The sequence below is a fragment of the Notamacropus eugenii genome, chromosome 6 (genome assembly GCF_028372415.1).
Source record: "Notamacropus eugenii isolate mMacEug1 chromosome 6, mMacEug1.pri_v2, whole genome shotgun sequence".
NCBI lineage: Eukaryota > Metazoa > Chordata > Mammalia > Diprotodontia > Macropodidae > Notamacropus > Notamacropus eugenii.
In genome coordinates this window covers 45,942,145-45,961,153 of record NC_092877.1, presented here as the reverse complement: position 1 = coordinate 45,961,153, position 19,009 = coordinate 45,942,145, and the positions used below count along the sequence as shown (strand labels likewise).

At 49.7% G+C, this 19,009-nt stretch overlaps 1 protein-coding gene across 2 annotated transcripts; it reads right to left on the bottom strand.

The window, feature by feature from the left end:
* Positions 1-577: 577 nt before the first annotated feature.
* DDRGK1 (DDRGK domain containing 1) lies at positions 578-18,278 on the bottom strand. Of its 2 annotated transcripts, none has more exons than XM_072619764.1 (9): positions 18,117-18,278; positions 13,636-13,824; positions 11,716-11,828; positions 11,355-11,456; positions 5,565-5,687; positions 4,547-4,585; positions 1,847-1,903; positions 1,265-1,313; positions 578-830 (listed from the first exon to the last, which is right to left on the bottom strand). In XM_072619764.1, the coding sequence occupies exons 1-9, from the start codon at positions 18,205-18,207 to the stop codon at positions 664-666; spliced, it is 930 nt and encodes a 309-aa protein (XP_072475865.1). In that variant the 5' UTR covers positions 18,208-18,278; the 3' UTR covers positions 578-663. The 2 variants fall into 2 exon arrangements, with proteins under 2 accessions (XP_072475865.1, XP_072475867.1); XM_072619766.1 differs by having other exon boundaries at positions 13,636-13,821.
* Between the last annotated feature and the right edge of the window lie 731 nt (positions 18,279-19,009).

Below are 19,009 nucleotides of genomic sequence, written 5' to 3'. Positions count from 1 at the left end.
CTCTAATCCTGTGGTCCTCTCCCTCTCTATTCTTCCAAACCGAAGGAGTCTTACGCTCTCAGTCTGTCTTCTCCCCACAAACCAATGCTCTTTGTCAATACAAGTGCCTGACTCCAGCTCCCTCCAGCCATGTTCTTGCTCTCTAAGGAATACAAAAAGAAGCCTGGCCTAAGAAGCCGGGGCTTGTAGGAAGGTAGGAGGGGAACATGTAGAATGACTTCTCTTTGCCCCACCCCTCCCAAGCACCCACAAGTGTGTGACTGTAATGAAGGTCAGGGGAGCACTGGGTATGCCTGTGCTGGGACATTATGCTGAGGAATGACAATCATAGGGGGCAGCCGAGGCTTCTCAGCTTCCATACAAGGCAGTACGGTGCAGGGGAAAGGGTTCTTTGACCCATAAGGTAAGCAGCAGCTTGCTCTCCCTCTACCACGGCTCACTTTCTGAGGATCACTTTGCTCCAAAGAGCAAAGACAGGAAGCTTCCCAGCAGCTTCTCTGGAGACCCTCCCATCAGTGAATGGGGGCCACACCTGTCCATATCCACCTCCAATCTCATCCCAGACACAGGACCTGGATACTGCTCCAGTCTCTTTAATCTGTGAGGTGATTGATCATCATCAGAAAGCAAGCCAAAGGGCCCCGGCAGGGTAGGCCTCCAGGGCTAAGCTGGGATTTGGGCAGGAGTCTCCGGGGTAAGGGTGATGAGGGAATTGCTGGCCTGCGCAAGCTCAGAGATGGACACACGCCCTCGCTGACGGATGAACTGGGCCACAGCTGCCATCTCCTCAGGTGTGATGTAGATGAACTTGCCACGGTCGTCAATGACACCTAGAGAGACCAAAGTGTCCCAAGTATCTGGACCCCTATGCACTCCCCTTATAAGACCCTCCCTCCTCCTTCCCATTCCCAACCCCCCAACCTCCCAGTGCCTTCACTGACAGGTGCTGACTGCCAGGCCTCTCCTCTTCTAGTCTTCCCAATGCTTCCCCAAGTTACCTGCACTCAATACTCTTCCCTTCTCTATGTATGTGTGTGCTCACATGCATGCTTACATGTGCTTACGTGTGCATGCAGGTACGCCTCTCTATCCAACTGGCCTTTCTGGCCTGGCCCTCTATCTATGAACCTTCTCTCTTCTAAGAACCCAGTAAGTAGCATCCTGGGCAGAATGGGGAAGCCCTGAATTCTGAATGTGCAGACAGGCTCCTGCACACAGGGATGGGATCTGAAACATGCCCACATGGTACCTTCCCCGTTTGTACCTGTCAGCGTGCCTTCGGCCAGCAGGTCCTGAACTCGGTTAATAGCATCCTGTGGGGGAGGAGGAGGAACTATCCTTAGTAAGGAGTCAGGAAAAGTCAACCCTCCCAGTAAGGTAACCTTTATTCCCTAAATGCTCTGCAGATCCTGCTTGAAGATGGGAAAAGAATCATCTTATGCTTCCAACCCTCCCTCTTACGACCTCCTGGGGAATTTTTTCTCCTAGACCCTCCCCCCCACCCCCCACTCTGGTGTGTCTGGACCTCCCCATTCTATCCTAGAGATGGAAGTGGGTGGTGGTGGTGGTGGTGGTGGTGGTGGTGATGGTGACGGTGATGTTTCCCAAGGACTGGAGCAGTGGGAGGCTCTGGCAAGGGACTGGTACCACAGGGAGGAGTGTTGTCAAGGTAACTGTTTGGCTGTTTCTTTCTTGTCCCTCCTTCCTCTCTTGGACTATGGGGGTCTTAGGAGATGATCCAGACCAGGCCCTGCTCTGGGGAGGACCAAGTCTAGATCTTGGGCCAGGCCATCCTCACACCTGGTCCTGTAACAGGAACCCCACCACCACCAGCTCCATATTCTACCTGGGTTCGCAGGCCCACGTGAGATGCTAGGTCCTCCAAGAGCACAACTTTTGCCTGCTGTAGAGACAGGAGAGAACCAGGCCATGAATATCCCCAGCTCAAGACACACAGCATGGAGTAATCCCTAGATACATTTTATATATAGACATGTATATGCCTGGACACAATCACTCATGGCCCAGACGAGTGGAGGAAGGGGAGTCAGAGACACACAAGGGCCCAGCCTTTGGAACCCCTGAAACTTGCTCTCATCTGCTGCTGTTTTCTCTCTCCCTTCTTTTTTCTCTTTCTCTCTCTCTCATTTAAGGGGGTAGACAGACAGAGGCAAAGGTCCTACCCTCAGAGCGCCATTCTGGAAAATCTAAACATGTTCACATTGACAACATTCTTGCATTTATTCATTCAGCAAATACTTCTTAAATGTCAGAGGAGAACATTTAGATGAGACACACACAGCTCCTGCCCTCATAGTGTTCAGTGTGTGTGTGTGTGTCATAAACACATATCCTTCATAGACAGTATTAGATGATAAGTGTATCAGGAAGGTACAAACCAAGTATTACATAAGGAATGAGAGATTTCATGTAGAGTCCTGGAGACATTAATTTTATGCAGTTTTTGTTAAGTTCAGATTAAAAAATATTCTAATGTTAAGTAAGAAGGTCTGAAGGGGAGGCTGTTGCTAACAAGAGGGCAGGGAAGGCTTCTGGAGGAGGCCAAACTGGAGAAAAATGAGAACATAAAGAGGAGACCAAAATTCGAGAGGAATAAAGGGGAAAGGGGGAAGAAAGTATTTTAAGACAAGGGGAAAGAGAATGTTACCAAAGGCTATTTTAGAATCTCCTTCAATTGGAGGTAGACAGGGAAATTGCCCTTGAGTCAAGAAACAAAAAGTAGACTGGGTGGGAATGGCCAGCAGGGGCCCCATACCTCAGCTTCTCTAGAAGGCCAAGTCAGCTCTCTGAAGGCCAAGCTTGGGTCTCCCTCAAGCCTCCCAGAAGCTGTGGGATCTCAGGGCCAAATTAAGACTGAAACTTGACCCCGTGAAGGTCAGCCCAAGGGGGTGTGGCACTGGGCTGGATTCGTATTTATGAATCGCTCATTTCCCATTAAGCACTTGCCACAGAGAAAGTGCCAACTCCTGGCTGGCTGAAGCCATGCCAAAAGGACAGAGGAGTCGGAGGGATTGGCTGCCTGCAGGGAGAAGAGCCAGACAGGAGCTCTCAGCGACAGCCCCACAAGGGGGAACAATTACTCCCTGAGGATGATACTTCGATGCTGCCTCATCAAGGTGAGCAAATACTGCCCTCCTTGCCTAGGTGAGTGCAAACCGCCAGCCATGCTCATCCCAGTACATGGTAAAAGAGAAGAAACCCTAGATCTGGAGTTAAAGAATGTGGGTTTGGATCCTAGGTCGGCTCCTCGTAGCTGTGTGACCTTGCACATGTCCCTTCCCTTCCCTAGGTGGAGTCCCTCATCAGATCAGGGGATTGCTAATATCCCAGTGAAGTCAAAATGTTTAAAGAGACAAGGTGAAGGTAAGAATTTGTAAACCAGCGGAACAGAACAGAAGGAGCCTTAAGAGATCATACAGCACACCACCACGATTCTAAGGATGGACAGAGGCCCAGACAGGACAGTACTAGAAGCCAGGACTCCTGCCTCCAGTCTGTGGTTTCTCCACTGCAGCCCACTGCCTTGTGGGAGGCACGCCCCTTCACCTCCCCGCTCCAGCTAATGTCACTCTTGGGCTGTCCTTCAGACCCTTCCTGAATCAAACCACCTGTCAGTCGAGTGGGAGCCAAGCTTGCTCACCACTCACTCAAGGCTTGATGGGCTTCCTTGATTGCCTAGGGCGTGGGCTGAGACTCCCAGGGGCTGCAAGCTGGTAGATTATGCAATGCCTGCTCCCTCTGCATCACTCCCACAGTTCTTGCTGATGCTTCAGCTTCCCCCACTTTAAAGCTGTACCTGAAAACTTCCCCTCTCCTTCTGGGGGCAGGGTGAGGTAAGGGAGGGAGGGTGGCAGAAAGGAAGGGGTTCAGTAGCAAAAGCAAGGCCATCTTTCTACAACCTACATGAATGTTTCAGGGCCCACAAGTTGGCCTCCCAGAGGAAAGGACCCAGGAGGGTCAGGGGATATGTGGACAGCTCAATGGTTCCACCTGCTTCCCAACTAGCAGCAATGCCAGCCTTTCTCCCCTACCCCAGACCAGGAACTCCCTGAGAGCAAGCCTATGGCCCTAGTAGCCCAGGGGTTAGCCAAAGGAAGAGGCCACACCTCCTTTCTCCTTTACTACCTTCACCTGGAAGTCCCAGGAGTAAGGGGTGCTCTGGGTCTGATGGAGGGGAATGTCAACCTCAGGCGAAAGACCTGGGAAGCAGAGGAGCTTCTGAGAGACATGCATGGCTTGGGTCCGTGTGCCCATACATGCCTGTATATCTGAAGGCCTTTGGTACTTTGTATGCACTTGTATGTACCAGCGTGGTGGGAGAGTGTGGGTGAGGAAAGCAGGCAGGCCAGCAGGCCTTCCCAGGTTTGCATGCTGGGACACAAAGCTTGAAGAGAAAATCTCCAGTGGCTTCACCCCCCCACCCCACACCCTCCTAGCTTTCTGGGGAAGTGAGATACATACACACACACTCACAAATTCAGACTCAAAGTCCCAGGCCAAGATCCCAACCTCTGACATTTTTTACCTTAATGTAACTGATGAACTCAGTCAGGAAGCTCCGAGACTGTGAATGATACAGACATAAGGGTTAGTATAGGCTGGGCATGGGGCAGACGTCAGAGGGTCTGCCTGTGGAGGCTCCATCCTGCCTACTATAGCTGTGCAAAATGCTCGGGAGAAGATGGGGATGTGCCAGGGCCTGTTGTTGGAAGGGGCTAAATCAGCAAAAACTCAGGTTCAGGGATGTGGGGATAGACACAGCAAATACTGGCTCCCAGATCCCTAAAGGAGCTCATCAGCTTGGAACTGGAAAGGCATTGGAGTATCATCCTGTTCATATTCGATCCATCCCTGAACAGGGATCCACTATAAGACAGCCAGGACAAGGGGGATCTGGCCTCAAATGCCATTCCAGGTAGAGACAGCTCTGAACTTAGGCAGGGTAAGCACTGGTGCCATGGCTTTTTTCTTAAAGCTGGGAGGACACTCCCTGGCCCTTGACCAGGTTCATGCCTACCTGCCCACCTGGAGCACCCAGCAGAAGGACTGGGGAAGGCAGCCCCTGTGGGAACTCTAGGCAGGTTAATCAGTGCCAGAGGCACAGCAGGAGAACCATCTCTGGGAGGTCCCACTCCCTCTCAAATGAAAGACTTCCCCTACCCTCCTCTGTCCCATCTGTTGGCTTGCTTATATGGGCTGATGCAAATCCGGAGCCCTGCTCTGAAAGCAGGAAGGACAGGAGGTGGGGAGGAGGTGATGGGACAGAGAATGTCTGCAATGGCCCTCTGACGACAAGACTGGATCATCTGAGGACAGGCCTTTACTTACACCACTTCAAACAGCTACTCTGTGTCCTGATCCCTGATGCTGTGCTACAGGCCAGGCAGGGTCAGAGAAGCTGGCCCTTGTGGACTCAATTTCCCTGGATTCCTGATAATCCCATCCCCTGCTGACTGCCATTTGGTCCTGATCCCAGGCCTAGAGCAGCCAGGGGGCAGGCCTCCAGGGTCCCGGGGGAAGTCTGGCGAGGGGATCCCCAATACCTGCTCCTCCGTCATGGTCTCTGTTTCGCCCTCCTCCTCCACTACAAAAGCCTCCTTCAGTTTCAGGTACTCCTCGTGCTCACGCTGCTCCTGCTCTTCCCGGGCCTTCCTTTCCTCTGCTTCCTGTAGACAAAAAGCAGAGGCTCAGCTTCCTCAGCAGTGTAGCCTTCTAACCCAAAATGTCCTTGTGAAACACACCAAAGGTAGTAGTCAGAGTTCCCCTCAGATTTCTGTGAGTAGTGGGAAAGAAGGGTCCCCTGCCAGAAGCAGTGCTGGGCTCTCCTCTGGAGAGGTCTTCACCCTCCCTCCAGCCCACCTCAGGGATTCCATTCTTTTCAAAGGGCCACCAGTGTCCCTCATGGGTGAGCCAGGCCCTCTCTGACACAGAGACCAGCACTCTTTCCTGGATACAGCTCTCCCAACACACCCCACCCTTCAGCACCCACACCCCATCTCTTCCCAACACTCACACATGAGTGCCCTTCCTTCAAGAGGGTCCCCACATCCCTCATCACCCAGGACGTGGGGTTTTCATCAACATTAAGCCCCTGTTCACTGGGTCAGCATTTATATACCCTCATATATATATGAGTATTGGGAATATTTAGACTATTATAGGATTTAGAGTTGGTAAGAGCCTTAGAAAATCATTCAGGGGTGGGAAATGAGACCACATGTGGCCCTCTAAGTCCTCAACTGCAGCCCTTTGCCTATACCCAAGTTTGGACAGATAAAAGGCTGCGCTTGAGGACCTAAAGGGCCACATGTGACCTCAAGGCTGCAGGTTCCCCACCTCTGGTTCAATCCCTTTCATTTTACAGATTAGGAAATGGAGGCCCAGAGAGGTTTGTATACCACAGATCTGAAATTCAAAGTCAGGCTTTCTGACTCCAAACCCATCGCTCCAACATGTATGATCCAATGAACAGCCCTGAAGATTCATACCTACAGTCAATTCTCTTCTCAATTAACATTCCCTCAGGAAACAAAGGCCCTGCTTGACTAATCTTAGGCATTTACAAAGAGCACATGGCTTACCCCTTGCCAGGGCAGCTCTGAAACCCACCCCCTTTCCCTCTTCATGCTCCTGGTATGGTCTGGGAGGGTAAGCTTTGCCTCCATGACTCAATGTGGCCCCATCGACACAGGAGGGACAAGTCAAAACACAGCCTACAGACGAAGAAGAGGACAGACAGAAGCACCACCTCCACGTACATGGCAATCTCCCACTCCTCAGACCCTCTTCTATCTCCCCCCCCCCCCCAAATCTCAGACAGTTCCTTCCTACAGCTGGGGAGGATGCCTGCAGCCCTTCGCCTGATGAACCTTCACTGACGAGTTTCCCTCCAGACACCTGCTTGTCCAAAACTACACCAGGTACTCCAAAGAAACCAGGGAATTCTCTTTACCTCCTTGCTGACTCTTGTGTGATCAGCTCAGCCCCCTAAATCCATGCACCAACTCCCATTTCCTTCAGAATGTCTCTTCCACATCTCCTTCCTTCTCCATTCCCACTGTAAGGCACCATAATTCAGAGCCTCTCTCTCTGTCTCTTCCTTCTCATCTCTGTCTCTCCCTCCATCTCTCTGTCTCTGTCTTTCTCCTTGCCTGTCATCCTAGCCTTCTAACTATCCCTCCTGCTCCCAGGTTCAACCATCTGCAGATTGTGTGTTGATTCCCACATGGGCTATACTGCCTCAGTGTACATCCTCTTTCCCCCTCACATTGAGGCTCCCTGAGGCCTGGGGGCTATGTCTCTCCCTCATTAGACCCAACACTAAGGGACAAGACTTCCAGGTGTTCCTGGGGCAGCTTGTTACCAGCTTTGTCACAGACATCAAAGGGAAGAAATCATCCTCCATTTAACAAGCCAGGCAGCTCCAGACACTTCTCAGCCCACGTCTCCCAAGCTCTGAAGAGCCTTTGAATGTGTCTTCCTCCCCTCATGACTAATCACTCACTGTCTAACCTTTAGCAAGAAGCCCTCCCTGGTGTGGTAGGTGGGCAGACGTGGGCTGCCGCTGTGTGTGAGGGACACAGAGATACTCCCTCCTGCCTCCTTCCCTTTCCCAAACAATTCTTTGGGATGAGGACAGAGCAGGGAGCCTCTAGGCCAAAGTCATGAGTGGAGTGAGTCCAGAACCAGCTCCTCACATGCAATATACTGAAAATCTCACTCACTTTCCCCTCAAATTTGCTTCTCCTGCTGACTCCCTGGTTTCTGCCCATGGCAGCACCCCTCTCCTGGTCACCAAGGCTCAGATGCCGGTGAGCCTAGACTTCTCTCTCCCTCCCTCCCTCTCGACATGGTCAGACACCAAATCCAGCCCATCTTCTTGGACATCTCTCAGATTTATTCCCCTCCTCTAGATTCCACTTTGACCTATGACTTGGTTCAGTTCAAAAAGCACTTATTGAGAGGGTGTCATGTTCCTGGGTCTGTGCCAGGCACGAGGAGACACAGAGACAAAAGAAACAGTTCCTTCCTCCAAGAAGCTTCTATCTACTTGAGGGAAGCAGCATATAAGTGGCTAATCAAGCCGACAGGGCGGACTGAGATGGGGACACTGACACATGTCCTGCAATCTGCCTCTTCCTTGGACTACTCCAAGTGTTCTGGCCTTCTCCTTCCAGTTCTATCTCAGAAATGACTGCCCAAATCACCTTTCTAATGTACATTCTGACCACATAACTAATCTGGCCCCTAAACCTACCGTGGACACATACTCACTTCAAGAAAAACTCCCAAGTCTTTAGCCTGGCATTCAAGGCCTGCCATCAGCATGCTGCCATCTCTTTCACACACTATGTTCCAATCAAACCAGCCTATCTGTCCCGGACAATACCACTCCTCCACCCTACCAGCTGAAATACTACCCGTTCAGGCCTATCAGGACCAGATCACAAATTGTACTACAAATCAGTAATTATTCTATTTGGTTGAAAAACAGAGAGGGCAATTAGTGGAACAGACATGATCTATAACATCAAACCAACAAGCAGTGTAGTGTTTGATAGACTCAGAGATCTCAGTTATTGGGAAAAGGACTTACTATTAGACAAAAACTGCTAGGAAGACTCAACAGCAGTCTGGCAAAAATTAGGTTTAGACCCAAACCTCAAACCATACATCAAGAAAAACTCTAAATGGGTAAATGACCTGGTCACATCGTAAGAAGTTAGAGGAGCAAGGAAGAAATTACCTTTCAGATCTATGAGGAGAGTTCATGACTAAACAAGCATCAGAAAGGATCACATGAAATGAACTTTGGTTATATAAAATTGAAACATTTTTACACAAACAAATCAAGTGTAATTAAAATTAGAAGGAAAACAAGTAAATGGGAAAATTCTTGGCACCAAGTTTCTCTGATGAAAGTCTCATGGTCAAGGTGTATGAGGAACTAATTTAAATTTATAAGACAAAGTGTCATAACCCAATGGCCAAAGGACATGAATAAGTAGTCTTCAAAGAAAAACATCCAAGCTATCAACAACCATAAGAAAAAAATTGCTACAAATCACTAATAACTATAAAATGCAAATTAAAACACTTCTGAAATTCCACCTCGCACTCATCAAGCTAGCAAAGATGACAAGAGAAAAATGACAAATGTGGAATCAGGTTTAGGAAAACAGGAACAATTCACCACTGGCGGAGCCCACAATTGGTCTAGCCATTCTGGAAAGCAATGTGGAATGATGCTCCCAAACTTACTAAACTCTTTGACTCTGATAGCAACTACAGGCCCATGGTATAAGATCAAGCAAGGACAAAAAGGACTCACACGCACAAATTCTGAGAGCAGTTTGTTTTGTGGATCTTAAACTAAAGGGTTGTCCTCCTGCTGGGGAATGGCTAACAAACTGTGGCATATGAGTGGGATGGAATAGCATTAGGTTTTAAGAAACGACAAAATGGACCATTTCAGAGGACACTGGAAAGACCTCTCCGAACTAATGCAGAACAGAGTGAGCACAATTTGAAGAACAATTTATACAACAACAAAAAAGTTATTTAAAGAAAGAAACCCCACACTTTGCATGACGATGGACATCTGAACAATGTAATGATAAACCATGAGTCCAGAAGACTGAAGATGAAACTCTTGCCTCCTGCCAGAGAGGTCATGAACTTACAATGCAGAGAGACAGAGGTTTTCAGGCACAGCCAATTGTGCATGGTTGTGATGAGGCTCTTCTCTTTCCTTCTCTAACTTTCTCTTTCTTTTTTTTTCTTTCTGCTCAATGGAGAAGGGGAAGTGGGAGGACAGATTTTAAAATAACTTTGCAGACTTAATAGGGTAAACAAATCTTGTATCCCTCAGGGTCCAGTTAAATTTCAACTCCTCCATAAACCCTTGTCCAGCTTCCCTAACTAGAAACAAGGTCTCCTTCCTCTGAACTCTCAAGAGACTCTGCATGTCTCATGGCATCAATCCCATTCAGCAAGTTTCACAGCTACAGATGTTCTGTGTTATATCCCAAGCTACTATACTGGGAGGTCTTTGGGTGGCAGGTGGGTAAGAGACCATTTCTTATTCATCTTTGTTTCAGCTACAGTGTCTACTTAGCACTTGAGAGAATGGAGTTCTCGTTAAAGTTTTACTACTTACTTGTCATATGATCTTGACCAAATCAGAAATATCAGAATCACAGAATTAGAAAAAAATCCAAAGGTCAACAAATCCACAAGTGGTCATTTAGCACTTGAAGATCTCCAGTTCAGGGGACCTCATTCTCTCCTGATCCCACTTTTGGACAGCTCCAAATGCTAAGAAGGTTTTTTCCCTTTAGGTTGAACCATAATCTGCATCTACAATATCTCCCCACAAGGCTCTGAGTTCTGCACTCTTCAGTCAAAAAAAAGTCTAATCACTCTTCTATACAACAGTCCTTCAAATATCAGTGGTTTTACCAGGACAGAATACAACTATCATTTCCTTTTCCTGAATCCCATGTTTCCACTAATGCCACTTGGGATTGCTGCAGCTCTTTTGAGGGCTAAGTCCCCTTACCCTACCTTACGCCTCCATTTCCACATCTACAAATTAAAGATAAGAATCCTCAAAGGGCTGTTGTAAGAATCCAGTGAGCTGGTTTCTCATGGTTTCGCCCATTCATTTTAATTGTTCTATGCAACATGACCAATGTGAAAATGTGTTTAACAAGAATGTATGTGTAGAACCCATATAAGATTGCACACTGTCTCGGGGAGGGAGGAGAAAATCTAAGACTTAAGTAAGTGAATGTAGAAAATTGAAAACAAATAAATTAATAATAATTTTAAAAAATACATTTAAAAAAAGTCCAATAGGAAGATGAAAAAAAAGAGGAAATCCACAGGCAAAAAAAAAAAAAGGATCCAGTGAGTTAATGTGGATTAAGGTGCTTCATAAGTCATAAAGCATTGGACAGATATCAGGCGTTGGGAGGAGGAGCAGAAATGGACAACGTACCATGTTTGCTGAAGGAATAGCTAGGTGACGGAGGGGAAATGAGGAAAGAGAAGAGACCCTGCCAGTGGGACAATCAGTTACTACCAGTTCAGAGATCCTCAAAGGCAAAAAAAAAAGTTGTACTGAGATAAGAATACCCATCCCAGGTGAAAACAAAATTGTCACCAGTTTGCAGAGCTCAGCACTGCTTCAAGCTCAAGCTATGGATAGGACCCTTTGACTACAGGAATGAGGCCAGAGTAAAGGCCAGTGTTAGGCAGCTGCACCTGTCTCCAGCCTTCTTGAGAGGTCAGGTGTGTGTGAGTGTTGATGTATCTTTGTGGTGCTTCACCTTCCTCTCCTCTTCTAGACGAATACGCTCCTCCTCCTTCTTCCGCTCCTCCTCCCTCTTGGATTCCAGTCTACGCCGCTCCTCACGCTCAGCTTCTTCTGCCTAAGGAGAGAACACACCATGAGCTCCCATTTCCAATGCTCAGTCTACCACTATGACCTACCATCATCCCTACCAGGATGGGGCCCATCCCCCAGAGGAGAAGACTGAGGCACAACTCTTATGTATTTTACATGTACCCACAGGGTGAGGGAAGCAAAGAAAGAGTCAGGGTCAGGGAGGGAATACCAAGGGTGAGACGCTAGCATCCAGTTCTCCCTGGGCTCAGCCTGCCTTCTGGCTTTGGCCCCCTCCTGCTCACCTCCCGCTGGGCTTTCCTGGCCTGCTTCTCCTCCAGTTTCCTCTGCTTCTTGGCTCCAATTTTTCCTGATGGTTGAATTTCTGCAGGTTCATCACCACTTTCTTCTTCCTGGGCTAGATGTGGTCAGACAAAGACATTGGAGACCACAGCAGAATGTATTTTAGCCAAAGGTATGGGTGAGGTTTTGCCCACATTGGATCATGGATGTGGGGCCCTGCCTTCACGGAGCCCACTCAGTCACAGATTCTGTTGCCCAGGTAGACACAGCCACATGGATGTCCAAGGTGGAGATATCAACTCAGGGGATGACTGAAATGACGGGGCATGATGGACAGGTTTCCTGGGGGTGTGCACAGGGGTCAAAAGAAGGAAGCCCCACATGTGGGCTGGGCAGGAACTGTTTACAGCCCAGTCTTCTGTCACAGAGGGACAGGACACTTTCTTGTTCTGGGGCCAAGCCCCGTCCACACAACCTGTGATTGCTTACTCATTTTACCCACTGGGCCTCAGTTTCCTCACATACAAATTCAGTATAAAAAGTCCCACCTATCTCAGAGGTCTAGTATAAAAATCCTGGAGATCATGTGGAATAAAGGACCGATCAATCAAAAAGTTTTTACTGAAAATCTAGATAAGGTAGATGATTAGGTGGAAAAAATGCCATATTTGTAGGAATTCAAGTCCTGGGTCTGCTACTTTCTACTTGTGTGACCCTGGGAAAATTCTTTACCTCTCTGGGCCTCTGTTTCTGTTTTTATAAAGTGAACGAGTTTGATTAGATAATCTCTGAGATTCCCTCCAGCCCTAAATCCCATGATGGTCCAGGTCTGGCCCAGTGCTTGGAACCATGATGGGGATACTAGTTAAAGGAGACACATTGTCTGTTCCTGTCCTCCACATATAACATCCCATCTCCTGCCTCCTTGCCTTTGCATGGGCCACCTTCATTGTCTGGAATGCCCTCCCTCCTTGCCTCCACTTCACAGAATCCCCCTCTTTTTTCAAGACCCAGCTTAAGCAGCACTTTCTGAACCAAGCCTTTCCCGATTCCCCCAACTGGTAGTGAATTTATTCAGTATAACTTATACATCGACAAGCTGTCTTTTATTACTTCTTTTGTATTTGTATCCCCAGGGCTACTGCAGTCTAGAACATGGCAGGTGCTTAATCAATGCTTCGGATTGACTGATTACTTCTGAGTTAGTAAAAGATTACTTAGGATGCAAAGCAGAGTGCTCAAGTGAACACTAAGAGAGCACAGAACAGAGAGTGCCTTCTCTTCTCAAACCTGCTTCTCTCCCTCCAGCCTTGTCTCTTGCCCCCAATTAGCTGTCACCAAGGGAATCTGTTTCTCTCGACTCTGACTGGGCCTTCCATGAAAAGGCTGGGAGGTGCCAACCTAACACCCAGGCCTTTTCCAGAGCCCTAGTGGGGCAGAGGGGAAGGGACACAGAGCAGTGTTCTGGTAGGATGTAGCAGAGGAAGCAGCACCATTGGTGAACAGTTTCTTTTCTAGGCCGACAGTTGTGCCAAAGGAGGTGAGTCTGGCACTGAGAACTGCCCCCTTCCCCCCAGCTAAGAGCCTTGATCACACTCACGGCTCTGGGGTCCCAGCTGCCCCTTCCCATCCTGACTTCACATCATCCCCTATATATCACTCCTGACTCCCTAAGCTCTTCTGCTATTTCTGTTCCAGGCAGATCCATCTGCTCCCCTCTCCAGGTGATCCCCAATCACCCAATCTCCTTCTGAGCCCCTCTTTTCCAGGAAGCCTTTGTATGACAGACCTCAGCCAGGGCTAGGACCCTCTGGCCTCAGAGATGAACTCCAGGGTGAGTCAGTCCTGTGTGCCAGGCACTGAGCTTAGCCCTGGGGATGAAAAAAAAGAGACAAGATGCAGAGCACTAGTTGATCCGTCACCTTCTATTACTTCCTCATCCTCTTCCTCGGCCCGCTGGGCCCGGCGCTGGGCCTGGAGCCTGCTCCCCATGTCTCGCCGGCGCCGAGGCCTCCCTTCTGCCCTCTCGTTTTCATGTCCAAGAAGCTGGGGCCTTGGCCCCCTGACAGCTGCCGCCGCCGCCTCCACATTGCGCTGATGCTCCTGATCTGCTATGGAAAGGAAAGAAGAGAAGGTCGAGTGATTACAGATCTCAATGCACCCCTGCTAACCCCAGCACCACATGCAGCAGCTTTTCTAAGGTCAGCTCAAGGGGAAGCCCAGTTCACAGAAGGGGACCAGAATCACAGTGTCCACTCCCCACTCCCACCTCCCCTCACACCTGGGATCTTTACTCTCACAAGTTTGCATTATCCTCCTGCCCCTAAAGTTCCAACAGCTCCTCACCAGTCATAGGATCAGATCTGGACTCCTGATTCTGCCATTCAAGGCTGCCCTTCCTTTGGGGCCTCATCACCCAGCTGCCCTCTGCCAGGACCCTAGCATACCAGTGCCTTTCCCTACACTGATCCCCTAACACCAGGAATGGCATTCCTTTCTTGCTGATGATTCTTCACAAAAGCCAAAGTTATGCCACCCTTCTTTCACCCAACTGATCCAGACTCACATGGTTTTCTCCCCACCGTGAGCTTCTAGGGTGCCTCAGATCTGAGCTACCCAGTCAAGGGATATGGCCTCTGAATGTTTTCTTGGCATTTTAGAAACATCAGTCTCACCTCTCTGGATCAATAAGTATCCATGGGCCCCTGGCAGCACCCCTAGGCGATGTGTGATCAACCAAATGGAAAGTGGGAACACAGGCCTGTGTCCCGTTCTCCCAGAGATGGCCCACATATAGGGCTGATCTCCAAGACTTGTTCCTTCCTCTTGACAACCTCATGCTGCACCACTCCATGCCCTCCTGGGTCTGTGCAAGCTCCACATGCTATGGGCTCCTCACCACCTGACCAGGGCACAGGGCAGGCCCTCAGTGCCTCATGCCTGAACCACAGGATCAGTCTCCCTTCCTCAGCTTCTTCTCCTTTGCAATCCACTTTTAACAATCCACAACCACTCAGATCTGCCCACATCATTCCTTGACTCAAACTCCAGGGGCTCTGCAGCACCTCTGGGAACAAACAAGCAAGCTCCAGGCTGGCATCTCAAGTCTTTCACAAGCTGGCTCCTTTCCACCTGCCTGTCCCCTTTTCTGGCTGTGCCATACGATAGTACAAATCCAACTCCAATATCCAAACTTTAATAGGAAATTAAGACACAGTACTATCAATTACCCTGAACTATGTAGAGAAAGAGAAATAGATGGATTTATTCTGACAACTTTCTGCTGAGTTGAAATCAGAGACAACTCATTTATTGAGCATGGTAACTCTATGCCCTGAGAAACCTGAGTCCTGCTCAAAAGTTATACCCTACTGTTTCATTAGCATATTGCATATCTTTTAATAAGAAAATATTATTTTAAAAAAGCAATTCACTTGCTAGCAAGACTGATCAAGTCTGGGGGACAATTAATTGTTAACAATTACCCTAAGCCACCTCTGCCCAATCTCCTAGGTATTCACAGAAGTTTTTCAAAAATGATGAAATGTTAAAATGTTTTTTGTACTGTTACTAAAGTAAATAAAAACAGCTGACTTCATCTTTATCTTACCTACTTTAAATTTCTACTTCTGTGTAAGTCTTACAATGTACAAAAATGGATTAAGATAACAGCAGAGCTATATAATTTATAAATATTCAGATGCTGGCAGCTCATGCTCAAAATTTTATAGTGACAAGAGCATCTGATGAAAATATTCTGAGGATCACTTCTGTAGAACATTCACTTCCTGAAGTTAGGACCTGGGCCTGCTCTTCTCATCTCCCCCAGACTGTGAGCATCCTGAAGCTGCACATCTACTCATCTTCTGGCAGCCTTGACCTTGCCCCCCCAATCCCATCCCAAGGCCCAAAAATGCTGTTACTGACCGCTCCCTCCACCTCACATGTGGGCTGCTTGGAGCCTCAGGCTTTACAAGGAACTTACAGAGATCTGGTCATCTGTAAGCCCAACTAGATAACAGATAACCAGTGGCTAACACAAAGCAGGAAAGAGTCCTCTAGCTTCAGACAGGGAGCAAGGGGCCACTCCTACTCTGTCACATGCCCTGACAGAACAGTATGCACTCAGGGAGGTCTCCCATGCGTCCAAGTCTGTCTCCTGGGTAGGAAGGAAAAGGGTGTGGGGCACATGCTGTGGAGTGAGTAAAAGCTGCCAGTAGGCTGGGGTGAGGCCAAACCTGCATGTCTAAGAAGCCCAGTCCTGAATGAGGCCTGGGTGGGGAAGAGGAAAGAAATAAAGAGTGGGCCTGGCACCCCCACTCAGGCAGTGCCCAAGGGGAACTGTTATGTAAATGTGAGATTTCCATGAAGCCTTGCAAAGTAATTGCCACCCACCTCCTACCACTCTGCCTTTACCCACCTCTCCACACCTCTCAGTTCCTAGCTACTCCCAAGGCCCAAAATGAAAGCAGCAAAATACACTGATCACTGTCCCAACAAGAGCCTGGTGGTGGTTGGGAGGAGGCAGGGTAAGGGGGTAGGTCTGCCAGACCAAGGCACATCTGAATCACAAAGGATGAGGAGTCTTAGGAAGGGAGAGCTAATAAGGAAAGATCCCTGGAATGCTGGACAATGACAGCTGTCAAAGGGAGCCCAAATAAGTCAGGAGCATACATCTGCGCAAGAATGTGAGAGCTCAGGATGGGGATGAGGAAGTTCCAGGGAGTAAGTATGTATGTAAAATGGGGCTGGGAGTGGGAACTCTGTGTATGTGGAAGGAATCTGTGTCTGTATGACACCAAATGGTCATTTGTGTCTACGTAAAGGAGGGAGGAAATGAGAAAGACAGAATGTGTGTGCAGAGGCGCATGGGAAGGAAAAGGTAGGTGCAGGCATATATGAAGGAAGGAATAATGGTTTAATGATTCTCCTATGTATATCGCGTATAAATTAGGGAATGGAAATGTGTGCATTTGTATGTTTTACCTACGTCGTATGTATGTATGTGTGTATGCATATATGTATGTGTGTGTGTGTGTGTATAGATGGATAGATGTGGAAGGGAAGCCAAATGTAAAAAAAGGAATTCAAAGGAAGGAATTCCAATACATGAGTGTGAAAGGCACGAGTTTTCCTCCATTCCTGGTGCGGTCCCCATTAGCCAGAACGCCCCTACGCTCTGGGCACCCGGTATCTGAATCCGAATGTCTCCAGACTGTGGTTCTGGGTGGGCAGGAAGGAGGGAGAGGAAACCCTGCGGAGAGGCTAAATTACAGTCATCACTGCTTATGGGTCCACAGGGTTCGGGATTTCCAGCAGCGCTTTACATGCAGGATCACACTTAACCAATCAAGAAACAGGCACGAAAGCCCCCGGGGCTCGGCAGCAGGGAGACACGCGTGCCCACCTTGTGAGGGGACAGGGTTCCACGGCAGGTGTACGAGTGACACGCCTCCTGGGAAGGAGGAGGCAGTCTGCTGCCTCGGAGAGCATCAGGAAGGGTGCTGAGCTGGGCCTTAAAGGCGGACAGGGAGCTGTCTGTCCAGTATGGTTCCGAAAGAAGGGAACGAACGGAAGGCAGGACGGGAAGAATCGAACACCAGGCTGTGACGAGCCTTGGAGCTCCCAAGCACAGGCACCACAGGAAGGCTCCGAAGGGACGGAAAGAGGTACGGCCCGCTGACAGACAGACTGGGAAGGGGCCGGCCTAGCCGGCGGCAGAGAGGACAGGGAGAAGGAAGGCTGGGCGGCCGTGGTCAGTGGGAGCAGGCGTACTTAAAGATAAGCTTCTGACAACAGGGCACAGGCTCCACAGCGAGGGCCCGGGGCAAGACGCCGATGAACGGTGCTTGGAGGCCAGAGGTGGCGGGGTGACGTGCCGAAAGCAGCCTGGGGCTACACGGAAAGACGTCGGTGCAGGGGCCGAGGGAGGACTGCGCACCTAAGGCCGAGCAGACTATCACCGCTTACGGGGTCCTCTCTTTGCGGATCAATAAAATGGGGAGAGGGGTGTGAGGCAGCCTCGAGAAGCACGAGTGGGCGCATTAAGTAAGGCACAAGGGTCGGCGGTCCTCTCCCCACCCCGGGACAGACAGGAAGCCAGCCCTCAACTCGGCCCAGATCACCAGAGGCCCCAAGCGCACGAGCACCTGGCAAGACCAGAGCGGCTCTCAACCAATCAGGAGGCGGAAAAGGCCAATGGGCGGGGAGTGCTCTTGGCCCCCTAAGTCTTCCGGCCTCGTCGCACTACATGCCGGGAGTTGTAGTTTGTTTCGCCAGGGCCGGAAACACGTCACAGCTAGGAGCTGGGAAATCTCTGAGGCCTGAGAGGGCCAGCGAGGCCGAAAAGAAGACGAACCGAGGGGAAGTCCCACAGCCCCAGGGCGATGGCGGTGTCTCCTACCTGCTGCCGCCTGTTCCCGGATGCGGGTCACAAAAATGATAAGAGCAACAAGCAATACCGCAGCCACTACGTAGAGGACCGGGTCCATCATCCCTCCGCCTTCCCGGCAGCGCCCGCGATGGGGGCGGGGCCTACTGACCGGGACCAGAGCTCCGCCCACGCTCCCTGATAGCCCTCTTCAGAGAGTCCTTTATAGGTTACCAACATGGCCCACGTGACCAAACAGGGGGAAGCGTCCATTTCAAACGGGCCCCGCCCACTAGGGCCCCTGATAGGCCTGCCTGCCGGCCTCTGATAGGCTCATCTCCGGACAATTCCTGTCCATCCCGGGTTACAGTCTCCGCTCCCACGCTGATTAACATTCCATCTCTCCCAAAAGTCCTCCCCAGACCCTCTTCCCTTCCAAGACCTGTTCTCCAGCCCTCCCTCTTATCACTCTATGCCCTTAGAGGCAGAGGGGTCCCTACTTCTGGTTTTAGTCAAGCCAGTTCTAGGGTCTCCCCGAATAGATCCCCATTCCCCGTGCTGTCAGATCCTTCCAGATGTCTAACCCCAGTCTCTCCCGCTGCGGGGCTTGTGACCCGGGGTCAGGTCTCTCTCTCCACGGCAAAGGCTCTTTCCTCAGGGACCTCCTCGCAGAAGCTTTTGTGAAATCCTCCCCCATATGGGTGTTGAAGGGGAAAGATTGGGTTACTAGCAGTGGAAACCTGAGATTGGCCCTGAAATCCCAAGGGTAGGGCTGCTCACAGGATCTCAGAACTGGAGAAGACATCAGAGGTCTAGACTAACTGATCCTCAGCGAAGGGTCATTCAGTCCTTGCCTGAAGTCCCTCCCACTTTATTTTTTTTTTTTTTTTTCTTTAACGTGTGCACTTTTATTTGAACTGGTCTTA

Bases quoted from the DNA above. Each gene is read 5' to 3' on its own strand.
- DDRGK1 (XM_072619764.1), bottom strand. From the start codon at position 18,207: ATGATGGACCCGGTCCTCTACGTAGTGGCTGCGGTATTGCTTGTTGCT. The intron at 1,904-4,546 runs GTAAAAAATGTC...CTGTCTCTACAG, and splicing joins AGTTCATCAGTTACATTAAG to CAGGCAAAAGTTGTGCTCTT. The intron at 831-1,264 runs GTACAAACGGGG...TGGTCTCTCTAG, and splicing joins GGCCGAAGGCACGCTGACAG to GTGTCATTGACGACCGTGGC.